The 16,360-nt window shown below is 41.9% G+C and overlaps 2 protein-coding genes across 2 annotated transcripts; one reads left to right on the top strand and one right to left on the bottom strand.

Annotated features, from left to right (window-relative positions):
* The first annotated feature begins 392 nt into the window (after nt 1-392).
* On the top strand, nt 393-12,910 carry LOC139455060 (uncharacterized). The gene is made up of 7 exons (XM_071236639.1): nt 393-561; nt 8,815-8,955; nt 9,705-9,914; nt 10,996-11,188; nt 11,560-11,675; nt 11,990-12,140; nt 12,787-12,910. Exons 1-7 carry the CDS (start codon nt 393-395, stop codon nt 12,908-12,910), a joined length of 1,104 nt encoding a protein of 367 aa, XP_071092740.1.
* A 2,291-nt stretch (nt 12,911-15,201) lies between these two features.
* LOC139455058 (ribosome-binding protein 1-like) lies at nt 15,202-16,104 on the bottom strand. Its single transcript, XM_071236638.1, has one exon. It carries the CDS (start codon nt 16,102-16,104, stop codon nt 15,202-15,204), a length of 903 nt encoding a protein of 300 aa, XP_071092739.1.
* Between the last annotated feature and the right edge of the window lie 256 nt (nt 16,105-16,360).

The raw sequence follows: 16,360 nt of genomic DNA, 5'->3' as shown, positions 1-16,360 counted from the left end.
GTGAATTATACACATACGCTCATGATATAGTCGGAATCGTACAAAAGGTTTTGTCGCTTTTATTTATTTGTAATTGTGTAATTCGCTTTTCTACATAATAAAAATCATTGCATACTTGAGTTAATGTTTTTGTCCTAATGACGTTAAACTTTCAATGAAAAAGGTCAATTCCTCACAGAGATGGTCCGTTATATATATGTTAAGCCACAGTTATTGAATCATGTACATGACATCCATCAAAAAAAAAGAACAGAGTAAATGAAAAAAAATACTTGAAACGTCTGTTTCACGAAATCCATTGAGCGACCGAGAAATCTAACGAAGGTTATCGATCATCAGTATAAATTCGGGTAACTGTCTGTTTCTTGTCAGTAGCAGTTTCAAGAATCAAGATGATGTTCGTCTCCAAATTGTTCCCGTGTCTCTTACTAGCCATCATCGTTCCGTCAGCATCAGAAACCCTAGAAGACAAATTTGCAGCTTTCCTTGAAGTTCTCGAAAACGTTCAATCCGAAGTTAGCAGCATATCGAACGTCGTCGGCGATCAGTGTCCCTGTTTTGGTAAGGAATATAATATACGTACGTGTGTGTGTGTGTGTGTGTGTGTGTGTGTGTGTGTTTGTTTTTGTGTTTGTGTTTGTGTGTTTCTTTAACACCCCACTGAACAGTATTCCGGCTACGTGACGGCGGCCTTAAATAACCGAGTCTGTAACAGACAATCCATTGATTGATATTTTGAGCATCTATGCAGGCCGTCGGGCAGAGATGATACGCTATACACCAAATCATCAAGCCTGACCACCCATTTCATTGAATCGTTTCTTTAAAGGTTTTATAAGGCAGTTTGTTAACCTGTACCTCCGCTGACAAAGTTCCTTACAAACATATTTTTTTCTCCTGTAACAATTCGGCCGCTGAGGCCTTGTGCACAGAAGGACGATTTTCGGAAGTAATGTTTTGGAAACTTTATTCATTAATATTTTGAACATGCAATAAAATATGTTTTTTGGTTCATGGAACTTGATCATAAACTTAAATTATGAATCGCATATCAATGATTTCATAAAATAGTAATTGGTTTCTATGTTTATAAATGAAATAGCTTTTGTACGTGCGAAATTTACTTCGCTCTGGTTCTGTTCAATACAGACTCCAATACAATAATTGTCCGTTTCCCCATGTTTTTACGTGGTAGATAAAAAACTTCTTGTGGGTTATGCTTGGAGATGTAAACCCTTGGCGATCGGGGTTTGAAAATGTAAAACCTTGTTTGGAAGTCATTGCCACGGGAAAGGTAGCTGCGCGTAACTCTAATTTCTTACTACCCGTGCTGATATTGATCGCCCAAACATTACATAATTGTCTGTTTCTAATAGGAGCTACATATAAACGCTCTATCAACATGTACCTCAATTGAAATAGCGCTTTACTAGTAAGGCCTGATGTTGCCACCTTGGTAGCATAATTTCATTTTTAATCGAAATTTCGAGTACTTTTCTGGTTGTTAAATTCAAAATTTTCATATGGTATTCATGTTTCAACTTTTCCAGGAATTTCGAATATCAATAAACAGTTATCGAAATTTCGAGTTCTATCTCGTAATGTCGATTAATTTCTCGTTATTTCAATTAATTTTGTTTTTAAATTTGCGAATTTGTTCTTGCTAGGCCGATTATTTTCAGGAAAATTTGAAAAATGTCAATGTTTTTAAGAATTTATGCTCAGTTCGTTTCTCCGTGACCTATATTCGTGTTTTTGGCTATTTTTTCTACCGGAGGCGCCTGCGTTAAGTGTTGTCATTTCATCATTCAGCCAGAGTAGTCGCCCAAAACACGTATCAAATGTTGCGTGTTTCCTCTATTAGACGCCCGGTCATCTATTAATTTCGCGTGAGCTATTCACCCACCGTCTATTAGAGGCCCGGCGTCTATTCTGTTAATGATTGCACGGTGGCAACACACCACCCTACCGAATGCAGCCATTTTCTTATGGACGATATGTAGCCAATGGATGTATTCATACGCACGTTTTTTTGTGTGTGAAAAGGCTTAATACCTAAAGGAAAATGGAAACCTCTTTTTAACCAATCAGAATCAAGCATTCTTCGACTTCAAGGAAGAAAACATATTCATACTGAAGTTTTAGCTCTTCATGTTAAATGATATGAAATATTTCCTCAGTGACGGTGTATGTTATAACAGTAAACATTCCATGATTCGTGTCTACGTTGCTTGCGGTTTGTAATATTAAAATACGATTTGCTCAAGATTTAATTCTTTGTTCTTTACTCTGTCGGATGTTAAGTGTTTGTTCAGATATTGTTGAAGCACTTTCCGAGTCACATTTTGGGTACAAAAAGTTGCATTTAACTGCTTTGCGTGTAGTTTTGATGCGAGAGTATAAGTTATGGTGTCTTTAGTTGACGTATACGGTGTCATATTTTTCTGCTAACCTAATATGACACCGTATACGGCAACTAAAGACACCATAACGAAATATTTGGTATCTTTGTCGCACATGTCATGTCAAAATGAAAACTTAACACTTACAACCTACGACGTTAAGGGTCAAAGGGAGACTACTCTTCAAACCTCAGAGGCCAAACCTTGTTGATAATTGTAACTTTATATAATCTTTATTAAAGTTACAAACGTGATCCCAAAAAATATTACGTCCTTGCACATCAAAATTAATGATATTAAACACTTAAACAGTGTCGAATAACGAATTTCTGTTCCAGATTTTTTATGTGAAATATGTGAGGTGGGTGTTGGAAAATCCAAAATGGCTGTTACTGACGGTATACGGTCTCATATTAGGTCAGTAACAGCCCCCTTGGACTTTTACTGACGGTATACGGGCTCATGTGGGATCAGTAGTTCTGCTCTCTGATTGGTCAGTCTCACTTTGAGGCATAATAGGGGTGGTATGGGCCACAAAATTAAATACTTGTATCTGCTATACACGTTGTACATTGGGCCATAGTCACGAATGTGGCTTGTAAGTCACACCTTATCTATTAATAGCGACCATCGGATGAACAACAGTTCGACCAGGTAGACTGTGTGTCATCAAACAGGAAAGCGTTGGTCTTTGGTTGATTGTGTTGTAAAACTATCTCACTCACTTGCTTGTATGGGGAATTGAATGTTCATTTCAATTGTCATTGATGAATACATAATATATTTGTAAAGAAAACAGTCCAATCCCTTTGTCTTTTGGGACAATAAAATATGTTAAATAAAAAAATTAAAAAAACAGTGACATGATAACTACAGCTTTATGTGAGCTTGTGTCTCTTGAAATGATATGAAAATCAAAACGTACAATAAACTCATACATTTGTACTTATTAAACCATTTAAAACAGTTACAGTTTTCAGATGTCTTGGCGCTTAACATTTATTATATACTTAAGTGTGAAAGACTGAGTTTTCTGAAGTTGAGAAAAGTGATATTTTCATTGCAGTGAACATAACACTTGATATTTCACTGCAGTGAACATAACACGTTGACGGAACTATGTTGGCCTACACGAGACAGCTCGTACACAAACTGTTGATTTACGTCAGTTTAACGTTGACAAGTCTTATAATGACAGATGGTCATTTATGTAGTTAATACCGATTCTTACCGTTTGATATTGTGTTGAAAATGATTTGTATTAAACTGTGAATTTCTGTTCTGATTTGTCAGTCGATACTTTACGTTTCGCAAAGCGCCATTTTGTTACTTGAATTGCGTGTATTCTTTCGCTTCGAACAACCGTCTCATTGATTTGAAATTTATTTTTTGATGAAGTTGATTTTGTATATAATCATATCCAAATGTATACTAAAGAATGTTAGTGATATCAAATATATTTGGTTACTTTTGTTTATATTTTTTAAGATTTAGCAAAGACGGAACTACATTTTTTGTCGTAAACCGTCCATGTGTGTTATGTAGGGAGAATTTACGCCTGAAGGTTTTACATTTGTAATGAAATATTTTAATCTTCCTGCAGACAACTACACCAAAAGTAAATAATAAATAGGATATTTCATGACGGCTACGCCACTCGTGAAAATATCTCCTTTCCCCCCGTCACTCGGTGAGAGAAACATGATATTTCACTCGACACATGAAATATCCTCTATATATCCACAAAGTTTCTTAGCTCTGTAGAGTAGCGTGTTCCTCACTATCAATAATATAGAACATATATACAACAGACCTGAGCACCGGGGACTGTATATTATTGTCCAATACGCCGCAGTCAGATTAATGTTTGTGTATTATTCCATTTTCCTGGGCATGGGCGTTAACTGACTATAAAAGTCCCTTGCCGAACATGCATCAACCAAGTCTGCGAGCCTGATCACCCGATCCCGTTAGTCGCCCCTTACGACAAGCATAATCGCCTTTTACGGTAAGCATGGGTTGCTGATCTGAAGACCTATTCTACCCCGGATCTTCACGGGTCGAGTGTGGCAAAGAATCTGTTTACAATAACAGAACATAGTAGACAACATTATAATATTACACATATCAATGTATACGATGTTATGTAAGCGTCGTGTACACTTGAGGAAGGGGAATCCCGAGTAAATGTACTCAGGTCACATCAAAACGAGAGCGGAAGAAACTAAATAATATAAAAAAACGTAGTTTTCTCATTTGTAGGTAATATCACAAAGTAATATATGTATAAGTTCTCTGTCATTATATACCATGTGGCCACCTTCTACAAAGATAAGTCGTGAAAGCCGGCAAGTTATTCAGTGGCAGTTTGATATTAGTTTGCGTATGTTTTGGTTATAATTGACTCCGAAAGTAATATCCTTTTTCTATACATTAGCCTTACCTAAGTCTTGCCCTTTTCCTATTCATTTTACTAAAATTATCCCCGTTATCTTTGCGTTGTTCAATGAGAAATGCGTGTGCCAGCTTGCAGCATTTGCGATGTGTTAGAACAAGTTCGTGCTGAAAACAATCCGCACAATCGCGTGCACGACAAATTTGAGCAAGGCATGCGCATGCGCAGAACGGTAGAATTCAGCTTCTGGTAGGAGCCACGAGCACCGCGTCAGACTCCGTCCTGTAATTAAACACGCGGATGCTGACCGGTGAAAGCTGAGAAACAGAGGGGCGGTCGGGTAGCCTAGTGGTTAAAGCGTTCGCTCTTCACGTCGAAACCCGGGTTCGATTCCCGACATGGGTACAATGTGTGAAGCCCATTTCTGTTGTCCCCCGTCGTGATTTTGTTGGAATGTTTCTAAAAGCGGCGTAAAACCATACTCACTCACTCAGTGAGAAACGGAAATACAGGTAGACGTTGTTGTCAACAACTAGGGCAAGTAACTCTAATTTCCACTCACAGCTGCCGCCGACAGCACTCGACGTTTTCTCAGCTCTTCCATCATTTGCTGCCACTCCCCATCATTACAAATATACTTGCAACAATCCCTTCTGCCACATAAAATATATTTGTTTTGTTTTAGTTCATGTAAATTGATCATAAACCTAAACATGAAATTGCATCTGAATGTGTTCATAAAAAAATATTAATTGCCTATATACCTATAACACGTCCCATTTTAATTCTGGAAACCCAGAATGTTTTCCTTTGCTCAAAACTCATGTTTTTCTTTTAATAAATACATAAGGGTTCGTCTACAAGCATCATTACACATGATTCAACTCATTCTAAATTAATTCAACTAATTTATGGCGTTATTAAAATTTCGCCCATGTTTTGGTCAGTCCCTTTCAAGCATTAACTAATTGTGTGCAAAGTATATTGTATGATGTGAAATATCATACTTTTATCATTATATTACTATTTAAAATGGGCCTTTGGTTGGGTGTTACCTTTATAGAAGATTTTCAGATTAGATCTTTAGTACATATTGTAACGATCTTTAATGAACCTGGCCTCACCTCTATATTTATAAATATAAATATTTATAGTTTATCATACGTGTGTACTCAACGTTTGCGTTATTTTCCATAACACTAAAGTTAAGTTAGTTTTCTTTCTCATTTCCCATTGTATGTCTCGTTGTTACATATCAATGTGTTACTATATGATGACTTACAAAGACGAGTCCACAGAGCGGAAGAACCCGGCAAGCTGCATATTGGGTCTTGTGTATTGTAGTAAAATGTTAACGGCCTACGCTAGTGGATTTTGCGTTCAATATACGTTCCATTAATGAAACTGGGCAATTAAGTGACACTGGGTGTACGATATACAGGTACACGTGCGCATATTTTAATGGGGGAAAAAAACCGATTCGTCTTTTATTGCATAACGTCTGGCTGAATATCTCATATTCTGATAATTCAAATATTCTCATTAGAATGTTGTATCTAATTAAAGGTGTCGGCCTTATTTACACTTGCGTCTACAATACCTGCTCTCGTTCAATTACAATCTGCCACACCACGCTTCAATAAACAGTTATGTATGTGTTGGTGTCCCCAAAAACCTAGCCTGTATATATATTTTTATAGATGTATTACATATTTTCGTTAATTGTGGATTTATTAAGCACAAAAACACAAAAGGTTTATCGTATATTCAACATGAGCGAATCTTGTATTTTCTCCGCGATCCTGATGTGTATCATCGTTTAATGGGCCATTCTATAAAAGTTTGTTTGGAGGCGATATCAAAAGCGCCGCCCACTGGACACAGTGCCGTACGTTTCGCGTGAACTACCACCCAGCCCTGTCAGTAAGAGTTATGTTATCGCGACACAAATAACTGTGATGCGGTGTCAGTTTGGAAGTAGTTTCTGGCCACAGAAATCAGTAGCAATCAACAAGGCCTATGCCGTTCAAATAACCGAGTGACGCACGTAACAACGGCTGTCAATATGTCTGCTACAGCTACCATACCATCATCCCTGTCACACCTGGCGTATAATTGGCTTTTTCAAAATATTGATTGTTAAAACATCGTTAACAGACTGACGTATATCGAAAACAGTATTCTTATTTGATTAAAATAACAGTAAGTTAATTGGAAAATGAACTGGATGTTTAATTCCTTATATCCTGTTTGTGAAACTATGCACTGGACATACGATTTGGAGACTAATAAAATCAATTTTAAGACCGTATAGACAATATAACCGAATAAAACATGTCTTGGTGTTATCTCTTGTGTATTAGATGAGCAGTAAGCAAAATGATTGAGCAACATAAACACGCATAAAAGAGTAGAGTTGGTTGGTTGGTTTGTTGTTTAACGCCGCACTCGGCAACATCCAGTTCATTTTCCAGTTAACTTACTTACTGTTATTATTGGAACGGCATTGGCCTTGTTGACTGTTACTATATTTTGAAGATTTCTGTGGCCAGTGGCGGACGTAATTGAGACTCCTTCCACGCTGACATCGCCTAAAAAATATTTGTGTACCGATTACAAAACTCTTACTGACAGGGTGGGGTGGTAGTTCACGCGAAACGGACGACACTGTGTCTATTAGGCGCGCCTATGATATCGCCTCCAAACATACTTTTATTGAATGGCCTATTAAACGATGCTACACACCAGGATCGCGAAGAAAATGCAGTATTTGTTTATGTTGAATATATCAAGGCACCAATTCATCTTTCATTATTATTTTTTGTCTTTGTGCTTAACACATCCACAATTAACGAAAATATGTAATACATGTATACACGAAAAAATATACATATACAGGTATTTGCCCACAGCAACACCTACATAACTGTTTATTCAAGCGTGGTGTGGCAGATTGTAATTGAACGAGAGCAGGTATTGTAGACTCACCTGTAAATAAGGCCGACACTGTAATTAGATACAATGTACTAATGAGAATATGGAAATTATCATAAGAAGGCTGGGGTTTTTTTTTGGACTGTTCCCATTTTTTTCATACCAAAGTGGTAACGCATTAAAAAGTTGCTTTCGTGTCACAATATTCACTCAAGTTTTCCTCGATCGGCTTCAAACATAATTCCCATTGGTCGGTTCGATACCGCATAAAATAAAATAATTATTTCGAGATTTCGTTAGAATGTGAGATATTCAGCCAGACGTTATGCAATGAAAGACAAATCGGGTTTTTTTCCCCATTAAAAACAAAAAGAAATGTAACTACGAGATATGATATGGGAAACGTAACGAAAAATAAGAAACTAACTAAACTTGAATGTTGTAGAAAATAACGCCAATGAATTGGAGTACAGTCCCATAAATACGTATGATAAACTATAACATTATTTTTTGAGAGGTGAGGTTCATTAAAGATCGTTACAATATGTACCAAAGATCTTATTTGTAAAACTTCTATAAAAAACCTTCAACCAAACTTTAACCAAAGGCCCATTTTAAATAGTAATGTGATGATATTATATAAAGTATATTTCACATGATATAATATACTTTGCACACAATTAGTTGATGCTTCAAAGGGACTGACCAAAACATGGGCGAAATATTTTGATAACGCCACAAATTAGTTGAATTAAGTTTAACTGAGTTGAATTATGTATCATGATGCTTGTAGATAAACCTTTATGTATTTGCCAAAGAATAACATGAGTTTTGAGCAAAGGAAAATATTCTCGCCCATATGCGAAATATTTTAGTAACGCCACAAATTAGTTGAAATAAGTTAAGATGTGTTGAATCATGTGTCATGATGCTTGTCGATATACCTTTATGTATTTGTTTAAGAAAAACATTTTGTTTATTGCACGTCAACGTAATCCGACGTCGGGGATCGCTGATCATGATATCAAACGCAGGTTTGTCGGGTCCAGACTCACTCACTCATAATTATCAATATTCTTGCAGATGATGTAGCGCTGAATGGAACCGAAACAATTCAAGATGTGGAATGCTTTCAAACGAAGATTGCAGTCCTACGAAATGGCTTGAATGCCTTACTCGCCTCTGCCCAATCCCTCGACGCCACAACAGGATGCCCCTTAGGAGGTATGTATTTTCAGGTCAATAACACTTTCTACCATATAGTCAGAAAGACAAGATAAAACCACTCACCAAATGTTGATTTGACCAAATCCATGACTATCAGCTGGAGTGAGTGAGTGAGCTTTTACCCCGCAATATTCCAGCCATATCACGGCGGAGGGACACCACAAAGGGGCTTCACACATTGTACCAATGTCGGGAATCGAAAAGAGTAAATTGCGTCGCCGTACGTAAACCTCTCGGGCATCTGTGCTCCCATCTAAATATAATTGGCAGGACCTGATCATCTTGAGTACGGGGGGCGGTCGGGTAGCCTAGTGGTTAAAGCGTTCGCTCGTCACGCCGAAGACCCGGGTTCGATTCCCGACGGGTACAATGTGTGAAGCCCATTTGTGGTGTCCCCCGCCGTGATATTGCTGGAATATTGCTAAAGCGGCGTAAAACCATACTCACTCACTCACTCACTCACTCACACTTGAGTACGGAGAGGCAATGTGTAGGCTTTACCCTGAGTATAGGAAAGCACTGACCCTAGTCTGCAGTGTTTTATTGTACGATAAACAGCAACCACTCGTCGTTTATTTCTTAGATAATGAACTACAGTCAGCATATCAAAGGACAAGGTCATTTGCACACGTCCCTCGGATCACGTGTACTTTTTTTATATGATAAATGCATTTTTGGTTCGAGAACATGCAAATTCTATATTGTGTACACATTGTTTATTTGTTTTTCCAATTTCTTTTTTCAAGGTGCAGTGTTGATAGACCTGTGTAATTCGACTGTCGTCGAGTCTGGTGGAAGTCAAAATAACACCCAGGAATCTACGACTATTGTTGATTATACGTTTGGGCCGTTCAATGAAAGCTCGTATGAGCTTGACTATTTTGGGAACGATCCGTTTGTAGTCGGATGTCGAATTGTTCCCGGTGGGCCGGATGTTCGACTGGGTGGCGCCACTGGTAAGTTTAGAACAACTTCCAATTTTTTCAGCCTCTGATATCAATGTGTGAACATGTCTCTATTCAGTCCATAATCACAATGATTGTCGTTCGCCTCCTAGATTTAGTGGTTATAGCTCCTGTCCGGAGAGCGGAAGGTTTGTCGTTTGATCCCTGGTCACATCATATCATAAGACATTAAAAGATAATACGTGTGGCCCTGCCTAACTTTAAGGAAATAAAACCAATACTGGTCGGCTAGGCGTCAGAAGACTGAGTGGGGTATTTATGATAAACTGCGTCGATGTATTTCAGTGGTTAGCACTAGTACAAGCACCCCAAAACATACATGCATGTACGTCGCTGGAAAAGTGCAATGATCTTGATCGCGACCTTAAAACCCAATTCATCTAACCATTGATTGCGTAATAATGTGTAGACTGGGGTGTGGTGGTGTGTAGGTGGTTTAGGGTGGTGACGGGACGTGTAGGGTGGTGTGGTGTGGTAAGGTGGGTTGGGCTGTGTCAGGTGGAATTGGGTGGTGTTGCGTGTGTAGGTTGTGTAAGGTGGGTTGGGGTGTGTCAGGTGGAGTTTGGTGGTGTTCCGTGTGAAGGTTGTGTGAGGTGGGTTGGGGTGTGTCAGGTGGAATTGGGTGGTGTTGCGTGTGTAGGTTGTGTGAGGTGGTTTGGGCTGTGTCGGGTGGATTTGGGTGGTGTTGCGTGTGTAAGTTATGTAAGATGGGGTGGGGTGCTGATGTTGAGTGTTGTTGAATGTTGGGATGCTTGTAGGTGTCGTATATTTATATACGACAGTTCGTTGCAATATATCATTGTCTCCTGGGTCCTACCTTCAATGATATTGAATAAGTAATGAGTTAACTTTATACTGTAGCTTCCAACAACAATAATGTTCTCCTTCTTCCTGAGTGTAGTGTGACTTGTCGCCATCTTTATCAACAGTCTAGCAATATCACGAGGAGTAAATAGTTTAACCAGGAACCTACTTAACCGCACCGACGCTGTTTTGAAACCAAATAAATTTTGTCTCCTTTGTATATAGCGAGTGCATGACATGTAACAGGTCTGTACGTTTTTGTTGACAGATGCGCCATTAACAGCGTCAGCTGTTGGAACTGGCATTGCTTACTTTGAGCCAACGGATGAAGTGTATGTCGCCATTACATTTACCAACGCCTCACTGAATGGGGTTTATGCCTTCAACAGGACCGGCTTTCCGGATATCAGGCTGGTCTTCCCGTATGGTGGTACCACTGGACAGCTCTACCTATCTGGAGGGTATGTAGATAACGTACATTAGGAAATTATCCTTGAATCCAAGAACTGATTCTCACAATCACTTTTATCTTTGAATGTGTGTTTCCATGGCAACTAGTTTGACATGTGCTTTCTTATCGTTTCCGCATGATGTCAGCCTCACACAAGACCTCACACGGAGCCGTGGTGGGACATTTATATACTATTTACGACAGGCAGGAAGGAGCCTCAGATATTTGCTCTTGGTTCGACCTTCTACTGTAAATGTACAAATGAACGTTATAGAATACCTAGCGTCCTCATTTAAATAAGCATAACTGCCAATTTGTTTTTCTCAGGCCTCCGTCCTAAGCGTCTACAAACCCAATTCAAGTACTCTTTTCTTCTTGCAGTTTCCTGTATATGGTTGATGGTCAGATAATCCTCAGGATCGCTGATGGCGACAGTTCATGGAGTCTAGTAACTGCGTGGCCTTTAGTTCCCATTGGGTTTGCAGTTCAAGATGATGGTTAGTAGAATCAATCAATCAATCAATCAATCAATCAATCAATCATAAACAAACTGCACTACCAAGGTGTATAAGTATATTCAGCTCTGCAGCCGAATGACAGTCCCATCTGATTGGAGATTATTATACCACCTCACATTTTCCAATATTACATTGGTCGGACAATACGCAGCTGAGTCTGAACCTGAGGAAAGCTACAACCAGAACTAACATCCCCACAACCAGAACATTGTGACCACTTATTTCTAGTTGTATTTCTTGAGTAAATCACCGAGTTCATTCAATAATGGCTGCCCTATGTGTCCATGCTACAGGTACAATGGCGTTTTGCGAGTCATCGGGTGCCCTGTGGCTGTTCAATCCAGGAACATTTTTCTTCAGACAGTTGAAACAGCCAAATCCTGTGTCCTGTGCATCCCTCGAACTGCACAACGGCCTTATCTACGTCGCAAACGAGGGCTCGTCGTAAGTTTGTTTTTTGTTTAACGCCGCAATATTCCAGACGGCGGTCTGTTAATAAACGAGTCTGGACCAGACATTCCAGTGATTGACATCATGAGCATCGATCCACGTCATTGGGATACGATGACATGCATCAACCAAGTCAGCGAGCCTTACCACCCATGCCCGAATTGATTCAATTTGTATTTCTTATTGGCAAGTTAGGGGGCACGGGTGGCCCAGTCGTCTAAGGCGCCGCGATTTGCAGTGCAGAGTTGCGTCCCTTGGGCACGCCAGAAACCTATGATTGTGGGTTGGAATCCCGGTTCGCCCCGATTATGTTTCTAGGTTTGTCAGCACCATACCCGTGCTCGTGGGTTTCACCGAAGTGGTAAACGTCTAAGACCTGCATCACTTCGGACTTTCCTCCCACATTAAGCTGACACGACGTTATATGACTGGAATAATGTTCCGACTTTCCATGGCCGGTCTACTTATTTTGGCCGGTCAAAGTTCTCGAAAGATTGTCCTGACGTGACTTGGAATGGGATGTTCTTTGTTTCGCGAGAACTAAAATGTGATTTTAATGAGATTGAAATATTACCTTGCCTCAATCATTTGTTTTTCAAAACCTGGACTATGTAGCTGTATTAACATTTTTTTGTTTCAGAGTGATTGAGGCTTTCAACTCTTCTGCTCTTGGAACTGATGGCGCCATGCCAGTAACTTTCAACTCGTCAACAACATGTCCATTACTTGTGATAGACCCTCGGTTCTGGTATGAAGTGTTTTAATATGGGTAGTAAAAAGTTTGGCTTATAATTATAATGAACCCATTACTAATCTTTCGACAATTTGATTTATATTTAATCAAGAATAGGTTTGGTTTTGCAATTACAATCAATATCTCCCAAATCATAATTAATTGTTTCTGCTGTGACGTTCAATTACACATCAAAACAGCTCACATGGTGTACAATTGATACCAATATCGTATATTGTCAATACTTCACCGTTAGTATACACCATGTGCCTCTATCATCGGTGAATACGTTCGGCCGCCATGCGATCTAATAGTCGCGCGTCAGATAATCAAATGTCCCCTTTGTCAAACAATGGAGTATAGTAGGGATTAAAAAGGTCAACGCCCATATCCAAATGGGACTGTCCCAAACTGGATATATTAATTTGAATAAATTTGGTATCGGCGGGAAGTTTTTGATTATTAATAGATCTATGTATGGCAACATCAATGTTGCGATATTTTTTGTTAATACTGGATTAATGCAAGGGGACATTTTATCGCATCTGTTATTTCGTTTTTATTGAGGTAATACCGTCAGTATGACAACCATACGCTAATCTATAGATATACAGATACTGCTGTTGGTCAACAAACAATTTCAAATAGTAATAGATTAAGGATGGCAACGATAAAGGGAATCAGTGCGTGCGTGCGTGGGTGCGTGCGTGCGTGTGTGTGTGTGCCTGCCTGCGTGCGTATTTAACTTCAAATCTGCATTCGGTTTTTTTTTCAGATCGTGAACGGACACGACGTCCGTCATCAGAGAGTGTAACCATCACTACAGACACAGTTATCAATAAAACATGTTTTTACTATACATGATAGTTGTTATTTTTCGTCACCAGGATTGAGAAACTGAATAACGAATTACTAAAAATACCATTTGTGTATTTAACGCCGCTTTGAGTTTCAGTTAAATCACAATATCCGCATCATCTTGATGGTGCTTGAGCTACTGTTTAACACTTTTGTAAATGCAAGGATGTTGTGCTGAAAAAACAAGTATCATAATCAGGGCACATTTGGGACTGGAACCCAGGTCCTGGGGATTTAACTCAGAACAGCAAATTACAACACCAAAGTCGACTGGGCAAACGATGACCTGTGGGGAGAATACAAGTAGGGGATGTTGTAATGATCAACTATCTATGTTCTATTCGCTTTTAACTTTTTAAAGTACGTCTTAATTGTTATGGTAGTTTCGTAATAGAGCTAGCTCTACTGTAGTCATGTTTATTTGTCAACCCGTGTCCTTTTCAACACCTGTCCCCTCTACCCTTGACCCATCAACCCACGTCTCCTCCACCCGTGCCCCATCCACCCATGTCCTCTCCACCCTTGACCCATCCACCCATGTCTCCTCCACCCTTGACCCATCAACCCATGTCTCCTCCACTCTTGACCCATCCACCCATGTCTCCTCCACCCTTGACCCATCAACCCATGTCCCCTCCACCCTTGACTCATCCACCCATGTCTCCTCCACCCTTGACCCATCCACCCATGTCTCCTCCACCCGTGCCCCATCCACCCATGTCTCCTCCACCCTTGACCCATCCACCCATGTCTCCTCAACCCTTGACCCATCAACCCATGTCTCCTCCACCCTTGACCCATCCACCTATGTCTCCTCCACCCTTGACCCATCCACCCATGTCTCCTCCCCCCGTGCCCCATCCACCCATGTCTCCTCCACCCTTGACCCATCCACCCATGTCTCCTCCACCCTTGACCCATCCACCCATGTCCCCTCCACCCGTGAGCCACCCACCAATGTCTCCTCCACCCTTGACCCATCCACCCATGTCTCTTCCCCCCGTGCCCCATCCACCCATGTCTCCTCCCCGGTAACCCATCCACCCATGTCTCCTCCACCCGTGCCCCATCCACCCATGTCTCCTCCACTCTTGACCCATCCACCCATGTCTCCTCCACCCTTGACCCATCCACCCATGTCCCCTCCACCCTTGACTCATCCACCCATGTCTCCTCCACCCTTGACCCATCCACCCATGTCTCCTCCACCCGTGCCCCATCAACCCATGTCTCCTCCACTCTTGACCCATCCACCCATGTCTCCTCCACCCTTGACCCATCAACCCATGTCCCCTCCACCCTTGACTCATCCACCCATGTCTCCTCCACCCTTGACCCATCCACCCATGTCTCCTCCCCCCGTGCCCCATCCACCCATGTCTCCTCCACCCGTGCCTCATCCACCCATGTCCCCTCCACCCGTGCCCCATCCACCCATGTCTCCTCCACCCTTGACCCATCCACCTATGTCTCCTCCACCCTTGACCCATCCACCCATGTCTTCTCCACCCTTGACCCATCCACCCTTGACCCATCCACCAATGTCTCCTCCACCCTTGACCCATCCACCCATGTCTCCTCCACCCTTGACCCATCCACCCATGTCTCCTCCATCCTTGACCGATCCACCCATGTCTCCGCCACCCTTGACCTATCCACCCATGTCTCCTCCACCCGTGCCCCATCAACCCATGTCTCCTCCACCCTTGACCCATCCACCCATGTCTCCTCCACCCTTGACCCATCCACCCATGTCTCCTCCACCCTTGACCTATCCACCCATGTCTCCTCCACCCGTGCCCCATCAACCCATGTCTCCTCCACCCTTGACCCATCCACCCATGTCTCCTCCACCCTTGACCCATCCACCCATGTCTCCTCCACCCTTGACCCATCCACCCATGTCTCCTCAACCCTTGACCAATCCACCCATGTCTCCTCCCCCCGTGCCCCATCCACCCATGTCTCCTCCCCCCGTGCCCCATCCACCCATGCCCCATCCACCCATGTCTCCTCAACCCTTGACCTATCAACCCATGTCTCCTCCCCCCGTGCCCCATCAACCCATGTCTCCTCCACCCTTGACCCATCCACCCATGTCTCCTCCACCCTTGACCCATCCACCCATGTCTCCTCCACCCTTGACCCATCCACCCATGTCTCCTCCACCCTTGACCCATCCACCCATGTCTCCTCCACCCTTGACCCATCCACCCATGTCTCCTCCACCCTTGACCCATCCACCCATGTCTCCTCCACCCTTGACCCATCCACCCATGTCTCTTCCCCCCGTGCCCCATCCACCCATGTCTCCTCCCCGGTAACCCATCCACCCATGTCTCCTCCACCCTTGACCCATCCACCCATGTCCCCTCCACCCGTGACCCATGCAACACTACCCCCACCCCAAAACACACACACACACACCATCCACCCATGTCCCCTCCACCCGTGACCCATGCTTCTCCCCGCCCCCCGCACCCGTGTACCTTGAACCCATGTCATCTCCACCCTTGCCCCATCCACCGATACCCCCACCCCAACACACACACACACACAGGCACACGCACACACACACACACACACAAGCACACACACACACACACACACACCATCCACCCAG

Source organism: Haliotis cracherodii, unplaced genomic scaffold (assembly GCF_022045235.1).
Source record: "Haliotis cracherodii isolate W230 unplaced genomic scaffold, xgHalCrac1.p SCAF_11, whole genome shotgun sequence".
Lineage (NCBI taxonomy): Eukaryota > Metazoa > Mollusca > Gastropoda > Lepetellida > Haliotidae > Haliotis > Haliotis cracherodii.
Note: the sequence above shows the minus strand (reverse complement) of the source record. Positions and strands in the feature narration are given on the sequence as shown.